Source organism: Triturus cristatus, chromosome 7 (assembly GCF_964204655.1).
Source record: "Triturus cristatus chromosome 7, aTriCri1.1, whole genome shotgun sequence".
In the NCBI taxonomy this organism is placed as follows: Eukaryota; Metazoa; Chordata; class Amphibia; order Caudata; family Salamandridae; genus Triturus; species Triturus cristatus.
The window spans coordinates 1,332,270,609-1,332,287,941 of record NC_140590.1 but is presented as its reverse complement, the minus strand read 5'-3'; the positions used below and the strand labels follow the sequence as shown (position 1 = coordinate 1,332,287,941).

Sequence of the window (17,333 nt, the reverse complement as noted above, 5' to 3'; positions counted from 1 at the left end):
GCTCTAACTCCTCAGAATATTTCCTAAACAGCTCAAGGACCTCTGCGGCGAACACCTCAGTAAAATACAGCTGCTCCCTTTCCTGCCACCTTTTCATACTATCTAGAAGTTCAGAGGCGGGGGTAGTGCCACAAACTGCTTTACGAGCAGCAGATCTAAGCTGGGATACACGCTCAGAGGTCAACATAGAACGAGTTTCTCGTGCCTTGTGGTCCTCCGAACCAGAGTCCTCATCTGACTCATGAGGGGCAGAAGGAACAATATACGGAGGTGGAGGACGATCTAATAATAAGAAATCATCTTGTGGTTTATTAAGTATAGGTTAAAGGGGCTGCCGAACAGCGTATTGGCCAGTTACCTGTAAATTGCGCTCCCTATCTTCTCTCACTTTTAACTATTTTATTTCTTTTATTTCTTTGTTTTTCAACTCTAATGCTTTCGCATAAATGTTCTTTCACTGTTCTTTTTCAATCAAAGCTTGCTCACGCTGCATTCGTTCACGCACTTCTTTCTCCCACATTCGTACACAGTCAAACATATCTTGCCTAGTCTTTCGCTTAAACATACATTGTTCCACATACTCAATCTTTCGTAAATCAAATGACCCATGCATAGGCCAACACAACTCAGGATCGAGTGTATTTATTCCATAATGTGCTGTACATTATAGAAGAAACACCATACTTAATATACATATCCCTATTAGGCGTCCCCTCCGGGGGGGCCCGTTGTGCTTCATCGAGTCTCAAATTGGTACCACTACAAAAGCAACACATCCTACGAAGTGTGCTAAAAACAGGCGTGCCAAAAATAGTGCAGAATATGCAGTATTATAATCAAAGTAGCACTTAAGGTACCTTTAGTACGATGTGCCGTTCAAATCAATTCAGATAGAGAAAATTCTCCTCATTACCTGCCTATATAAATTGCAATTTATATATAAATCACATAGAAATCCAAGTTGGCCAACACAAATTCCAAAATACAAAAGCCGCAGTAAGTGTTACTAAACTACCTTACCAATCCCAGGCATAAAAACCAACAGCAAGCGCCGCAGAACGACTCTTACCAATTACTTGGTGTCCAGGTTCCAACTGCCAAGTTCTAAAATTGACCAAATGGTCATTGCACGGCGAATCAACAGAAGAGATCTCAGTCGAGGACCGGCACCACCTGGATGGTCAGATCAGAAAGAAAGGAAAAACGCCGTGGTTGCCAAGACTCGGGTCTCATCGGGCTGCGATCGCGTCCAGAGCGAGATACCAATCCTTCATCGCGACCAATCCTTTGGGCATCCAAGTCGCCGATGAGCCCCGCGTGGGCGCCAATTTGTAGAAGTGGACCTCAGCTAGGCCTACCAGTGCAAGGGGTTCGCCCTTCTCCTCAGACCAATAGGAAGAAGTTGGCACAGAAACTGGAATAGAAAATACAAAGTTTAATAAACCTCATGAGGTGGAACTACTTTCACACAGCACCCTTCGGTATTGAATGAAGTAGCACACCGAACAGAAGGAGCATGGTCCTTTTATACCCACAAAGGGGCTCAAAAAGAAGGCGGTACAAGTACAGAAGAAGGTTTTATGCACATATAAGGTCATATAGAAATGCACAGTCGACAAGTAGGAGAAGTTAACAGTTTGCCAATGCTAGTAAACACATCCTGACAGTTACATACTACTAACAGCTGCAAGGACAGCTGAAAACTCACTGGGCATGTGCAAAGGTGGAAGATGCTAAATATAGTTCGTTTCTAGGCAGATTACAAGAGCAGTCAACACTGAGGGAGGACAGAGCACATGGTGAGCACGGTGCAGCACATGGCAAACAAAATGGCTGCCAGAAATACAAAATGGACAAGATAGCCTCTAAATACAAGATGGATTCCGCTAATGCTAAGCCAATCGCTGCCAATTTACAACACTGCTGCAACATCAGAAAAATACATTGCTGGTTGCGGCTACTGTCCACTTTTCTGTGTTTCCTGAAAAGATTGTGTACTACTTTGCGAAAAGGACAAATCCAATTGAACATCGCTATTCATCGGCGTCGACATGATTGCACTGGCTGCCTCACTGACAGACATGGTCCTGGGCTTAGGTTGGGGAGGTTGTGCTGTTGATGGAGGAGTGCTACTCTCAGCTCTCAGCTTGCTCACCGGAAGCCGGTGTGGCAGGGTCAACTTCCTTGAAAAATGTTGCGGTCGGCACACCAGTGGTGGAAATCTGCTTCTTCTGCTCCCCACTAACCACTTTCTTGGCAGCACCTTCCTTATGGGCCATCTTGAAGCTATCAGTTGCCAGTGGCACTTAGATTCACAAGCTGAAGAGATGACCGTGTTGCGAAGTGAGTCATGCGTCAAGTTGGGCAGAGGCTTTCTGTCTGGCAGTACTGTGGGTAATGTTTCATCTCTTGTGTATCTAAAAGCAAAAAAGTAAGAAAAATAGTGAAATGTGGCATTGTTGCAGTCCAACTAGTAGTATAAACAAACAATATCATTCAGTGTAGTTACTTAAGTTATTATAAATAATTAACAATAGTATACAGTGTTCATTCCTAAAACGGAAAACTACACCAAGATAAACATTCATGGTGACTTTACACTCGGGAAGGATTAGAAAGAGCAAGAAAAACAACAAAACAATACAGCTGTAACTGTTAGCTTTATGTGCAATTCATTATGTGGGATGTGGCACGCAGGGAGGTGCAGCTGACAAATGCATTGACAATTGAATGATACACAATGATTTCTCTTTGACACATATAGCAGACACAGGATTGATTAATTAATGCCACATGCTGTGTGCCCGGCCGACCTGCGGCAGGAACACACACAAGGTAAGGTGCGGCTGTCAGTGATAGTCATAGCAAGGAGCCGATGCTGCTAACGGAAGGGGAGACTCTCTCTAGTATTGCTACAAAGTTATTTGAAACATTGTATCCTGAATTGGGCCATGTCAGGACGGCGTAGAATTTCCGGCAAAGCTATGAATACCCAACAATCCTTGACCACCGCAAGTCAGCCCCTTGTACAAAGAGAGCCACAGAGTGAAAATCGCCGCAAAAAGATTGAGGGGTGCGGCGGCAGAGGAAAGGAAAAAGTGGCGGGAAAAATAGAGAGCATGGATAAATCAAATGAAATAGAAACAATCAAAATACCTCTGTTCAAAAGCTCTTGGGATTTAGCGGATTGTCAATCGGTTATATCCAACCTTTTTGGTGTAGCTGTTCAAAGTAGGACACTCTCATCAGGAACTGCTGAACTGAGCAAGGGGAGAGAAGAGAAAACTGTCGCTGGCATCACTTCTACCCCTGTGCTGTGAACTTACCTCCAATGCACAGGCTAACTCAGACACAGGTCATTCTCTAGTGGTGGAGGATCTAGCTCACACAAGTCTTAGCTGTGGGCTCCCGAATGGATTTAAAGTATCCGAAACTAATTTGGGAGCAACTGAGAACAAGGCGGTGAATACTCCCCAACTCTGGCCCGATCCCCTGACATACACGAAAAACTTTACTCAATAACGGATAAATCAGAGATTTCTTATGTAAGCTTATCGGCCTCTAGTGAAGGAGAGGGGGCCAATTGGAATAGCAGCTCAGGATCAGAGCTTCCGTCATCAGCTCAAGGCCAAAGAAAATCCCTAACAAAAAAAAAAGAAGGAAAAATCTATGTGAGACATCTGACTGTGGCAGTCTCGGGGATCTGAAATGGGATTACTCAGCTTCACAACTAACCTCTCAGCCAGGTCAAACTATCATATCGGAAGGGAATCCCGCTGGGACAAACTGCAGGGAGTTGGCAGGCGCTGAAAAGCTGAATGACCTCGCTTTATCATTGGTACTTCAAACAATCAAAAGCTTCCAGGAGGAGGTAAAGATGGACAACCGGAGGGCATGTTTGACGGCAAAAAAACTGCTGGGGACTGTTAAGAGAGTTGGCAATACCTGCGTGGATATTGCAGACAGAATGGCCTGTGTAGAAGCACGTGCCGAAACGCTTGAAAAGGATGTTGTCACCTTGAAAACCCAGAATGATGAGCACGAGGGAATAGTAAAAGCCCTGATGTGGAAAATGGAAGACAAAGTAAACAGGCAACGGCACAACAATCTCCGTTTTCTATGAATACCTGAGGGGGCAGAATCAATCAATCAAAACACTTGTAAAGCGCACCACTTACCCGTAAGGGTCTCAAGGCGCTGGGGGGGGGGGGAATGCTGTTACTGCTCGAAAAGCCAGGTCTTGAGGAGTCTTCTGAAGGTCAGCAGGTCTTGGGTCTGCCGTAGGGGGATGGGGAGGATGTTCCAGGTCTTGGCGGCGAGGTGGGAGAACGTTCTGCTGCCGGTGGTCGCTCTTCGGATGCGGGGGAATGTGGCGAGGGCGAGGTCGGCGGAGCGAAGCTGGCGGGTGGGGGTGTAGAAGCTGAGTCGTCTGTTGAGGTACACTGGTCTGGTGTTGTGGAATGCCTTGTGCGTCTGGGTGAGGAGCTTGAAGGTTTTCCTCTTGTTGACATGGAGCCAGTGCAGGTCTCTCAGGTGGGGTGTGATGTGGCTGTGGCAAGGGATGTCGAGGATCAGGCGTGCAGAGGCGTTCTGAATGCGTTGAAGTTGTTTCAGGAGTTTGGCCGAGGCTCCTGCGTAGAGGGCGTTTCCGTAGTCCAGCCTGCTGCTGACGAGGGCCTGGGTGACCGTTCTTCTAGTTTCGGTGGGGATCCACTTGTAGATCTTGCGGAGCATGCGGAGGGTGTTGAAGCAGGAGGATGAGACGGCATTGACCCGCTTTGTCATGGAGAGGGCGGACTCGAGGATGAACCCTAGGTTGCGTGCGTGGTCGGTGGGTGTTGGAGCTGTTCTCATTGCGGTCGGCCACCAGGAGTCGTCCCAGGCCAAGTGGGTGGATCTGAGGATGAGGACTTCCATCTTGTCCGAGTTTAGCTTCAATCGGTTGTTCATCATCCACTTGGTGACGGCTTTCATTCCTTCGTGGAGGTTGGTTTTGGGGATGTGGGGGTCCTTGGTGTGGGAGAGGATCAGCTGGGTGTCGTCGGCGTTGGAGATGATGTTGAGGTCATGCAGTCGGGTGACGTGGGCGAGCGGTGCCATGTAGATGTTAAACAGGGTTGGGCTGAGGGATGAGCCCTGGGGTACGCCGCAAATGATCTTGGTGGCTTTGGAGTGGAAAGGGGGGAGGCAGACGCTGTGGGTTCTGCCAGAGATGAAGGAGGTGGTCCAGTCCAGGGCCTTCTCTTGTATCCCAGCGTCGTGGAGGCTTGTGCGTAGGGTGCGGTGGCAGAAGGAAGTGATCCCAGAAGATACATGGTCTCTCTCTATTGAGAGGGGCCTTTACCGAATTGAACACCTGGGACTGGGACAAGGAGATTCAGCAAGCCCACAGATTCCCCTTAACGCTCTCAAAACGTCCAACGAATACCCCGGAACGACCACGAGCTATGCTGATATACTTCTGAAACTTTTTATTACGACAATCTCTTTATGATTTAGCCCGCCCAACAGCAAAAAAGGAATTTGAAGGAGTGGGTTTCTTCCCCAGGCCTAATTTCACTCATGCCACCATGGGACAGAGGTGGAGAATGAGACAGCTTTTCTCCCTATTTCAACAGATTGGTGCTGAGGTTTATCTACAGAACCCTGCCAGACTAAAGATTGTTTCTAAGGGGGTGACCCACAGTTTTGTGTCAGAAATTCAAGCACAAGCTTATTTGAAGGAGATTTCTAGTAGTTCAGAGAATAAGGACTGATAGAGAGCAAAAACACATATGCAGGGGTTTACATCTCAGTTTATGGCTATTTTTATTTTTAATATGAAGAAAGTTAATATTGTGGCTTTCCTTAATAGACGGTGATTTGCTAAGGGTGAAAACGCTAATGCCTGCTGCAGATGGGGGGATGGTCCGAGGAGCGACGAGGTCACGATTGCTTAGATGTCATCATCCTGGCTTGGATCGAGCCAGGTCACCTCAGGTATAGGTGGTGGGAGGGTGGGATTGAGAGCAGTGGGGGGGGTCGATGGAGGGAGGGGGGCGGGCAAGGGGGCGAGATATCCGGCAAGAGGGCGAGATATCTTCTAAGTCCTTAACTATGTTTTTCTGTGTACCTTAGATGGATAAGATAGCCACCATTAATATCGATGGCTTGAATGACCCTAAGAAAAGACGTCATACCACCATAGGGCTTTATTTACTGAAGGCAGACGTAGTGTGTATACAGGAGACTCACATAGAAGGGTCTCAAATGTACCTCTTGAAATCACTAGGCTATAGAGTGGTCGGAGGGACAACACAAAACACACGGACAAGAAGAGTGGCAATTTTGCCCTCAAATGCAATTTCCCTGAACAGTGGCTGACCAAGCAGGAAAATGGGTGTTAACAGAATGTCATGTATCCACTGGGGAATTGTTAACTATTTGTTCAGTCTATGATGGTATCCTGGAGGACCCAGGGGTATTTGAACAGGAAAATAGTGAACTTGCTGCCTGGCCCTCCCGATTATTTTTTGTGGGGACTTTAGCATAAATATACCGGCCAGTATGAAATTGAGCTCAGAAACTAAGGGGATATACAGTGGTAGGAAACCTAAAGTATTTCAAGCATTAAGGGCACTATGTATAGATCACGGGCTGAACGATATATGGAATTGGCCAAAGGCTTCGGATTCTGGCTTTAATTTTTTTTCTAATCCACATTTCATGCCCGACTTGATTTTATGCTGGTATCCTATTCCCTGCTCCATGAATGTAAGATAGAAAAAGCCCCATGCATACTCTCTGATCACAACCCTTTAGTAATAAAAATGAAGGGAAAATAATCTAGATCCCAGGGCAGACTTTGGAACATTGAACAAGCCCCGCTTTTGAACGAGGATTACTGCAAAGATATCAGGAACTGGATTCCCTTGTTATTAAGGGAAAATTTAGGCAGTGCAGGAATTGACAATGTCTGGGACGCTCTGAAAGAAGGTATACGTGGGGAAAACCTTAGATTCTCCCTGAATCTCAATAAAAGAAAACGACAACAAACTTATGACTTCCAAGTCGCGTTGGCGGAAGAGGATCTGGTCAAACCACTTCAAAAGGGAAGGTGGGTGGAGGAGGCACAGGCCAAGGTGATAGTGGCAAAATCACACATTATGAAAACAATTGCTAAAGACGCGGCCGATAGACTTTCAGTATGGAATGAGTGTAGTGAGCAGGTGGGGCATCATTTGGCTACGAGAGCTAGACAAAAGACTTCACAGAATACAATGCAGGAGATTAGGGATCCTATACGAGGACTAGTTTCTGATCCAGATAGTATTTGAGACACTTTTTTCCTTATATTATCAAAAGCTATTTCAGGACGACTTCTAAGGAGACCCTAGAGAAATTAAGGAATATCTGGATTCAACTCCGGAAGAAAAATTCACAACAGAGGATCAACAACAACTAGAAGCTCCCCTGGATGGGGTCGAGATATTATTAAGTATTAACAGTCTGCCTTATGGTAAAGCCACAGGGCTGGATAGCATCCCTGCTGAATTATACAAAACATTTTCACAGCATCACTAAGATTGCATGACCTTGCTGTTTAACCATGTTAGAGGGTAGACCACTGAGCTCCTGGTCTTCCGCAAAAATTTTGATTTTTCTTAAAAAGAACAAACCTGCGATTGAGCCCAGCTCATATCGACCAATAATACTTGTAAATAGCGACAGCATGATAAACTCCAAAGTCTTGGCTTCTCGTATAGCACCTATTATACATAAAGTAGTTTCTGAGCATCAGCATGGATTCATTCCAGGAAGGGGGACGATTGATCACATAAGTAGGGTAATTGCACTCATAGATGCCACAACAATATCTAATGACCCAATGGGTCTAATTTTACTTGACGCTGAAAAGGCTTTTGGCATGGTCTCCTGCCATTTCTTATGGGAGACCCTGTCAAGGGTCGGTATCAAAAAAGGGTTACTACAGTCCATTAAAGGCCATCGATTACCAGCTGGTGGCCAGGGTCTGCATTAATGGCGCACTCTCTGAGCCGTTTGGCATAACTAGAGGGACCCAACAAGGCTGTCCAAGCTCACCCCTACTATTTGCGGTTTATATCGACTCCTTTTTACGATGGCTAGAAAATAATAGGGCCATGAGACCCATGGTGACTCATGTCTGGGAAACGAAAGTGTTGGCATATGCTAATGATATCACCCTTGTAACGTCTGATCCTATTAATACTTTTCTGGAAGTAGAAGAGGAAGCAGATAGATTTACGAAACTTTTCAGATATGCTCTTAATCACGCCAATAAGCAGTTAGTGATTAATTAGAATACAACAATCATTGATCACAGAATCACGTAAAAGGCAACTTATCTAGGGATAGATATATCTGCAAAAATAGATTATATCGTCAATGATAGTATAGAACCTCTGCTAGCTAGAACCAAGCAGGACTTGTATAGATTAAATAATCTTTATTTATCCATTATTGGGAGATGCAATGTTATAAAAATGATTTTTCCCCTAAGATTTTATATTTTTTGCGGGCAATCCCATTAGAATATTCAAATGAATGTCTGAAGAAAATAGAAGATATATTTTCCTGATATATATGGGCATATGCCAAGCCAAGAAGGGCCTTTAAATTTCTAATGCTCCAGAGGGAGAGAGGAGTGTGGGGTTTACCCAACCTTAGAATGCACTATTGGGCTGCTACACTTTTATATAACCAGGTATTGGTGCAAGAGAAATGGACCGGTGGGCGGATTGGAGAAGTCCCGACTCCACTTGAGCTTTTATTAGGGGAAGAAGCGTGGGGGTGGCTATGACCCTACCTAAATCATAATCATTATAACAATTAGATTTAAGACATTAGCAGTGGGATTTAAAGTCTGGAAAACTGTCCGTAGAACAATTGGTATTGGTAGACTGAACTATTACATACCATTAGTAAACCATCCAAATCTGCCTGGAATATTTAAAGATCAAACAATTAAAAGATGGGGGGAGCTGGGCCTGCTGAAATTTGGGTCCTTCTTTTCTGGTTAAGGTTTTGTTTCTTTTGAAAGTCTTAGAGAAATGTTTAAGGTAGAGCAGAGAGATTTTTTTTAAAATATCTCCAAGTAAGGGATTTTGTACTTAAGAAGGGAGGCGGACCAACTGTTTTTTCTAGACATAGTATAATTGACACACTAGTAGGAGACAGGGATCTCTCCATATGCACCATCTATAACCTTTTCAATGCTATGATGTAAGATGATCTGGAACGGTGGTCATTAAAATGGAAAGAGCAAATTGGTATTTCAGAGGCTTTATTTCAGCATTCATTTGAGATAGCACGGAAGGTCTTAATCCTGGCCCGGATACAGGAACAATATTATAAGACCTGCTTTTCACTATACTACACTCCTTAAAAGATAGCCAAATGGGGAAGTTGAAAAGGGACATACTGTCCCCGATGTGCTTTCCACCATCATATCTGGTTCATATTTTTTCTTCCTGTAAGACGCTTACGAACATAAAACACGATATTACCAAATTCTTTAAAGAAACCCTTGGACTAGATTGCTTCCTATCTCCCAGTATGGTTGTTTTAGGGGTAGCGGAAGCTGAACAGGGGAATGTGGGCCAAGAGTTGCTGTTTATAGCCATGGCGGTTCTGCGACTGTGTTTAGCATCCGCGTGGCTGGACCCAAACCCCCAGCTTTCCAGCAGTGGCTGTCCCGCTTTTTAGAAATCTATAACTTAGATAAAGCAGTGTATGCAAGAAAAGATACCCGCACACGAACAAAGGGTGTCAAAAGGTGGGCTCCATTGGCAAAAGGGGTATAGAAAAATCGCTCAATTGCTTAAGGGAAAGTAGTGGAGAAAAGATTGGCTATATTGCAGAGTTTGGGAATGAATGGTCAAGACATTAGATAGGACTGTTAAGAAGATAAACTAGAGACTCTCATTAGCCCCCTGGGGTGCGTGAGGTGGGGTACAGAGGAAAAATGCACTATTGTTATTACTATGTCGGTGAATTCTAATGTTTGTACATATTTAAAAGCATTGTGCAAAATAAAAAACAAATTAAAAAAAAGAAAAGAATCATGCTCCTGACAACAGAATATCCTTGAGATGGCCTGCTGCTTTCTCAAATCTTGTGCAATTCCATCTGGAATTCATTGCCACTGTACCTTTGCAGCATTCCCAGTGAAAGTCTGTTCAAAACCCCACAGAAGACCTTACCATTCCGTGAACCTTAGTCTCTCTTACCTTTCTTGTTTCATTCCTGTGCCAGGGCACTTCTTATGAAGCGGCATTTGTTCTTTATAAATGTATTTTCATTCTTTCACTCCTATCTGGTACTAGTCCCGAGCAGTATCCTTGTTGTCAGACAATATATTAAGCATTATGATGGCATGATAACCGTACGAGCCCCAGATATCACTGTGATGTCTTCAACTCTCATAAAGTGTTGCAAAACATATGTTGGCAAGGATGCATTATAAGACTTGATCCATATTTATGTTGAATAGCTCTTTTAAAAATCTATTTATTGTTTGAAAGTATTGGCAAGTCGAGTATGAGAAGATTAGAACTAAAATATCAGAGAGTGTTTGATATTGATGGATATATTTAGAATCAAATTCAGCAAGTTTTTGAAATCCTATTTAAAGAATACAGCTTTAAAATAAGGATGATATAGAATGGTGTCCTATCATATAATTGTTTCACTGATCCAGCCAACACTAGTCTGACAGGTATGCCTAAAGAATGTCACAAATGCTGCTTCTGCCCAGGTGAAGTGTGTCAGAAATCTGATGGAATTGCAATCCATGCAAAGTGTAGTAATGGGAGATACATGGCATTATCCATTTGGCAGTGTAGGCCTTGGGAGCTACTTAGCTGGAATCATAGCCTCCAAAAGTCTCAAATAGTTGGGGAATAGAATCTAGGTCAGTGATTCTTTTGAGAAAAAATTGCAGTTCATGCCTGGCATCAAGTTAGTGCAATATTGCTTCAGCTGAAATAGAATGGGAATGAAGACAAAATGTTGGAAGACAATCTCCCTGTTTGGCTAGAACTCCAGCCGCACATTTGAATGGAATAGGTATGAGTCGTGGGCTCAATTCTGTTTTTATAGAAACTAACAGATGCTTCAGTGGAGCAAACAGCTTGCTGCTCAGTCGTGCACCTGGTGAATGTTGGGATCAGCAACAAAAAAAGTACTTCATGGAAGAAGCTATATTACTTTATTTCGACATAAAACATAATAGAAAGAAATACAAAATTAATTGTTTAGAATTTACAAACTATAATAAAAACAATAGCAGTTCACATTGACCCCCTCCCAATAAAACATTAGTACCAAATATTACAGTGGAATTTAATGTGAGCAATACCAGAGTGAAACATTAACACTAATATTCGAAAAAAGCAATCAGATAAATTCATTTTGTCAAAATCACTCTCTTTTTTGCCTTTTGCATCTTCACTACAAGCTTTAGGAACTTGTCCATTCCACAAAAACACCAGATGGCTCTGTAGCATCTTTGTGTAAAAATGAACAGTTCTACATTGTCATAAATCGTACAAAACGTACAAGTTTATCAGTCACTTGCCATGCCCTTTTTAGGTTGAGGCTGGGCAGTGCATGCTCTACTCTGCAATGCTATCTGTATTCGGAGTATGAAGGTGAAGCTCCGCCCACATGTATTTTTCATTGGCGTATGTCATTGTCCTTAGTCAATGCAAGCTTCCTTAGTACCGCATTGTCTTCATTTGTAACTTCCCATAGCAACACCCCTTATTAAGTGTTTTATTGCTAGTTAGGCTTTAATTACAACCTCCGAGCACTATTTTGTTTAAATGCTTTTCACCTGCCTGCAAACTGGCAGGATGGGCTCTCTTGTTAGGCTTCATTTATTTTTCCCATAGCAGGGCACCCCACAGTGGCGGCCCCGCCTTTGGTTTATTTGCCACGCCAAACGCGGCCGCATGGTTTTCTTCTCTCTATTTTTAGGTCTCGGCCTGGTGAAAGCAGCGCATGCGCTGCTCTGCCATGCAGAGGGCCTTTTGGAATCGATACGATTCCAGTGTGCACGCGCGGAGACAAACGAGACAGAAGATGTGCACGCGGGGATTGGATGCTTTACTGGCGGCGTGATACACTGGGGACTTTTTTTTTCCGCCGCCAGTAAAGGCAGTTACCGCGTGCACATCCTCTGTCCGTCCCGTGACGGGCCACGCTTGTTCATTGAATGCACCGTCCTCGGCACAAAATTTCCCGATGCTGCCCGTCGCCGCCTTTAGTCATTGCCAGGCTGCTTGACTCTTCACTCGTGACTTTTACCTCTTCTGATGCCCCTGTGCCTCTCTTCTGTCCTTGGTGCCTTCTTCCTGTACCCCCTGCACCCTGACACCCTATGCCTCTCTTCTGCCATTGGTACCTCCTTCCTGTACCCCCTGCATCCTGACACCCCTATGCCTCTTTTCTGCCCTTGGTGCTTCATGCCTGTACCCCCTGCATCCTGACGCACATGTGCCTCTCTTGTGCCCTTGGTGCCTCCCTGTGCCTCTCTTCTGCCCTTGTTGCCTTCTCCTTGTACCCCCTGCATCCTGACACCCCTGTACCTCTCTGCTGCCCTTGAGGCCTCCTTCCTGCACCCCCTGCATCCTGACACCCCTGAACCTGCCTGCTGCCCTTGGGGCCTCCTTCCTGCACCATGTGCATCCTTTTACCCTGTGCCCCACTGGTGCCATTGGGGCCTTCTTCCCGCACCCCATGCATCCTTCACCCCTGTGCCTCCCTGCTGCCCTTGGTACCTCCTTCCTGTACCCTCTGTATCCTGACACCCCATGCCTCCCTTCTGCCCTTGTTGCCCCATGCATGTACACCCTGCATCCTGACACACCTGTGCCTCTCTTCTGCCCTTGGTGCCTTCTTCCAGCCAAGGACCCTCCATCAGACCAGTGCCAGGCAAACATGAAAACCTAGCAGCACATGGCATCCCCAGGCGGTCTCACATCCAGGTAGAAACCAAGCCCGACCCTGCTTAACATTGGATATCAGACAAGAGCAGGTGCCACCAGGGTGGAATGGCCGCAATGCAGGAAAGACCACACTGGCCAGCCAGGAACTCCAGGGGCACCACTAAAACCGACCGAGTCACCTCACAGCATCAGTAACACGTCCTCCTGATCGGCCCAGCCAAAGGAAGATGCGCCGGGAGGACCGGTGCCCCAGCCACAAAGGGTTGTCCGCCACCAAACGCTGCTCCCAGCAAGCCCAGCAGGCCAGGAGACTGCGTAGCAAGACGTTGAGGACAGCACAGCAGCCCGACTGCATCCAGAGAACACTGCAGCAAGCAGCAGCAGGTAAGTCATCCAGCACCCACGTCCCATTCTGTCAGCAGACATAAACAAGCATTAAAAATGCAATAGGTCTAGCCTTTCATTAAGTTAAAGCCATTTGCTTTGCTATACAAAACCATTAGCAAAGCAAATGGCTTTAACTTAATCAAAGGCGAGACGTATTGCATTTTCAATACTTGTTTTACTTTTGTTGTGAAAGCTCCCCATGCGACGCTTTCACATTAATGGCGGCCACGCCCCTTTCTTCAGACAAACCAATAGCTAAGGAAAGCGACACAGCGGCCATTTAAGTGAAAGCACTACACAGGGCCCTTTTGCAAACAACCATTTGCAATGCAATAGGACTTGCATTTTCGAGAGTTTAGTAAATGCCAGACCTATTGCATTGCAAATGCTTGTGAAACAACTGAGCGCTGGAAAGTTCAGACTTCCCCCGCTCGTCTCCCCTCCTGTGTCTCCCTCACCCAGCCCAAACATGACTTCCTAGAACACTGGGACAAACTGGAAGTGAGTGTCAGCCTGTGAAATACGAAACAGACTCGGCATACGGGCATTGAGTTGTCTAGCATGTCAAATGAAACAATGTTGTGTGCACACTTCACTTTAGTTCAGGGCTGATTATATCTAATTTTACCAAGTACATCCTGAGCAGCAAAGAGTTGAAGAAATTAATATTCTTAAATTCACAGGGAAGCTACGATAAGCAATGTGTATGAGCAACTGTCCATTCCCTACTTTCACCTGAGCTAAGAAACACAAAAAATGCTGGTGTATTCTCCACGGTTTCCTTTCCTTTAAAGTATATTTTTGCATTACACCTCGCACCTTCTAACTAGCTGATCACAAAATACATAAACATTCACCCTTGCATGCAAAGACGAAGGGCACAATTTTAAGAGATTAGACATTTTTCTGCATACAATATTCTCTCTTTCATTATTACTGCAGGAAGATCGCTCCCTGCCTGTGTTTCTGGTTATCACTCTGGCCAGCACTGTTGTGTCCACAAATCACTTCCAAAGTCATAGCAAAGACTACCCAAATGCCCTTCAATGCCATACGAGTGACTGATTGTGCGCTAGAACAGTACCAAAGAATAATTAAGTATTCAGAGAAATATCTGAGATCTTCACAATACATACAAAGATGAAGGGTACAAGTTTAAGATCTCAGATATTTATCTGAATACTTAACGCACAATCAGTGACTCCTACGGAATTGCAGCGCCTTTGGATAGTCCTTGCTCAGTGCTTAATTTGAGCTGGTCGTTCCCGGTGCTCAGCACCAGCACTTAATTGTCAGCACCGGCTCTAGTGACAGTCCACCACATGGTGGAGCTGTCTTTATAGGTTTGAGATGAGCCCAAGTGTGTTTAATAAGTCAAAATACATAAGAACAGTCTGAATTGCATCACTTGTAGGAAGGAGTGCAATGGTTAGTAGTTGTGATGGTACTGTCTTTGGCAGCGCTGGCCGAGGCAATGGGTGGTGCAGACTGCGGTGGCCTACTGAGAAGGGCCTGGCACTTACCTTTTTACAAATTAAGTACTGGCAATGTCCTTTCAAGTGATTCCGTAGCTGCCTGAGCAATCGGTGAGTAAACAGTCTCGTCACTTCTGCTGCTCACTGTTGCTAACCACTGTGACCCCACCGGGAGGTAAACAGTATGTCAACTCTGTGACTCACTAGTGCTGGAAGGTTACAAATTAAGGCTGCCCCGTAAAACCCCAGTTTTCTTACCTTCACTCCTCACTGACAGCCCTTGAGAGCGGGGTACAGAAACACATGCAGGGAGTGATCTTCCTGCAGTAATAGTGAAAATAATGTATAGTTGGCATGCTTCCATGGATTCAATTGTTAAGACTAAGGGAAAGCCTTCCCCAAAATAATTCTGCCCCCCCCAAGAAAAACCAAATAGTACAATTCCCAGAGCGCAGGCGGTGCCAGCTACAGTTCCAAAGTTCAAATAGGATCACAGTGTTAGTCCTCCTCAGTACTAAGGTGCAGCACGTTCTATGTCAACCTGTACCTGTAGAGAGCTTAGGTGCCAACAGCGCCTTTACACATGATATCGAGCCGCTTTTTAGGTCTCGTCTAGCAGCTCGCATGCGCTGCATAGGCAAAAGACCTTAAGCTATCGCTTCGGCTTTTCAGCCAAAAACGTGACGCGTTCCATTGCCTTCAATGGCAACGTGTGCATGTTTGGCGATTTCCTTGCGGGAGCAAGCTTGGCACCATGTTTGTAATTAACTTACAAACACATGAGGCCCCTTGCTCGCTCCCGCAAGGGAAACGCTTTGTGTGCCTCCCACTTTGTAAACCCGCAGCAGTTCCGAGTCGCTCCCACTTGTTATTACTTATGATGATTTGACTCTATTCTCTTGTGAAGCGCACTAATGCTCATTTCCCAAAATCGAGCTATAGAAAAACGCAAAAAATAAATAGAAGGCGATGTACGTCGTCCCTGCGAGCATGCAAAAGAGATGTTGCACTGACTAGTATAACAGATCCTTCAGGTGTGCACATGTGTGTATTTGTTTAATATATATAGCCCTTACTACGCCTGTTGAGGCGTATAATCATATATTTTACCTGTTACCTCTTGCACCGTCGCTCTGACGATTGCCTGTCCAAAAACGCCCAGTGCTGTTCGTTACTTAACATTTAAAATCCGCTATTGTTTTCTTTGACAGGGGGTCTGCAAGCACAGCTGCAGGGTTGGAAGCCCATGACTCACAGCCAATCAGGAAGGAGGAGAGATAGTCTACGGGTGGTGGAAAACGTGGTAGGTTAGAGATGATAGGGGCAACGCTTGTCGTTATGGTATTGACTAGACTAGTTCCTGTCAACTGTTGATTGGCTACTGGCTTCATAGGTGGTACCGTGGATCGGGATTGGCAGAGGAAGCATTTGTCAGAGTGTGCTAAGTAACTAGTGTTGTTCCCCGGAGCGCACATGTCTATGGTTTGCCTTACCTCACGTTCCGTTCCGTCACCAGCGTTACACCTGACTTATACTTCTTCTTGAACGTATGCGTAATGCAAGCCCTCAAAGTGATCGGGAGAGCCCATCCCAGGGCCTTGATCGGCTCTAACAACCAGAGCTGAGCTGAGGCATGAAAATATTTAGCATGTAAATCATGCTCCAAGGAAAGTTGTATTTTGTTATAAGAAAACCTTTCACTTCAGTATAATAAATTACATCACTGTGGAGAGTGGCATTTAATAGCAGTGATAGTTTCTAGACATAAACTTAAAAAAACACATGCATGTTTCCCGCAATGGAGCTTGGAGGCAGGCGACTCAGGAGCCTTCCTCCTTCCTTCTCAGCACCCCCAGGGTGATCAGGCCAGTCCATGACTGGCTGAGCACTGAAGGGGTGGGAGTGAGTAAGTAGATAAGAAGCTGTCTCTTTGAGGTAGGTGCTCATGCAGAGAGGGCATCACATTTTTAGGTCTCGCCTAGGCAGCGCACATGCCCTGCTCTAGGAGATGACCTCTAGAAATCGGTCTGCTCCTTTGCACACTCATGCTTGTGCTGGCATCCACCTTGCGGGAGCGAGCAGCGGCGCACGTGCTAATTGAAAACATATGGCTCTCGCGCCCCCGCTGCTCGCTCCCGCAAGGCGGAGGCAAGCACAAGCACGAGTTCTTCAAACAGCTGCTGCTTGTTTATCTCTGGTTCTTGCTGTCACTCTCTTTCCCGCCTGTCACTGCATCGCTCGCTTCGGTTTCGCTATTTCCCGCTGTGTCTCTCCCTCCTGCCTCTTTTTTCCCTGTCTCTCTCTCTCTTTCTCTGTGTTTCTCACATATGCTCTCTTTTTCGCTGTGTCTCTGTCCTTCGCGCGTGCTCTCCCCTGCTTACGTTGTTCCCTCTCCTCGCCCCGCCGCACAGCTCCTAGTCATTCCAGTTCTTCCAGCGTCCCTGTCACTGCCTCTCTCGTTTCGGTTTCACTATTTCCTGCTGTCTCTCTCCCTCCTGCC

The 17,333-nt window shown here is 45.5% G+C and overlaps 1 protein-coding gene across 1 annotated transcript in view; it reads left to right on the top strand.

Moving 5' to 3' along the window:
• LOC146811981 (uncharacterized) overlaps nt 1-17,333 on the top strand; it is a 515,742-nt gene that overhangs the window by 459,315 nt on the left and 39,094 nt on the right. Inside the window, exon 6 of the mRNA XM_085615113.1 lies at nt 5,855-5,979. Coding sequence (XP_085471239.1) covers nt 5,855-5,979 — 125 coding nt within the window. The remainder of the gene's footprint in view (nt 1-5,854; nt 5,980-17,333) is intronic.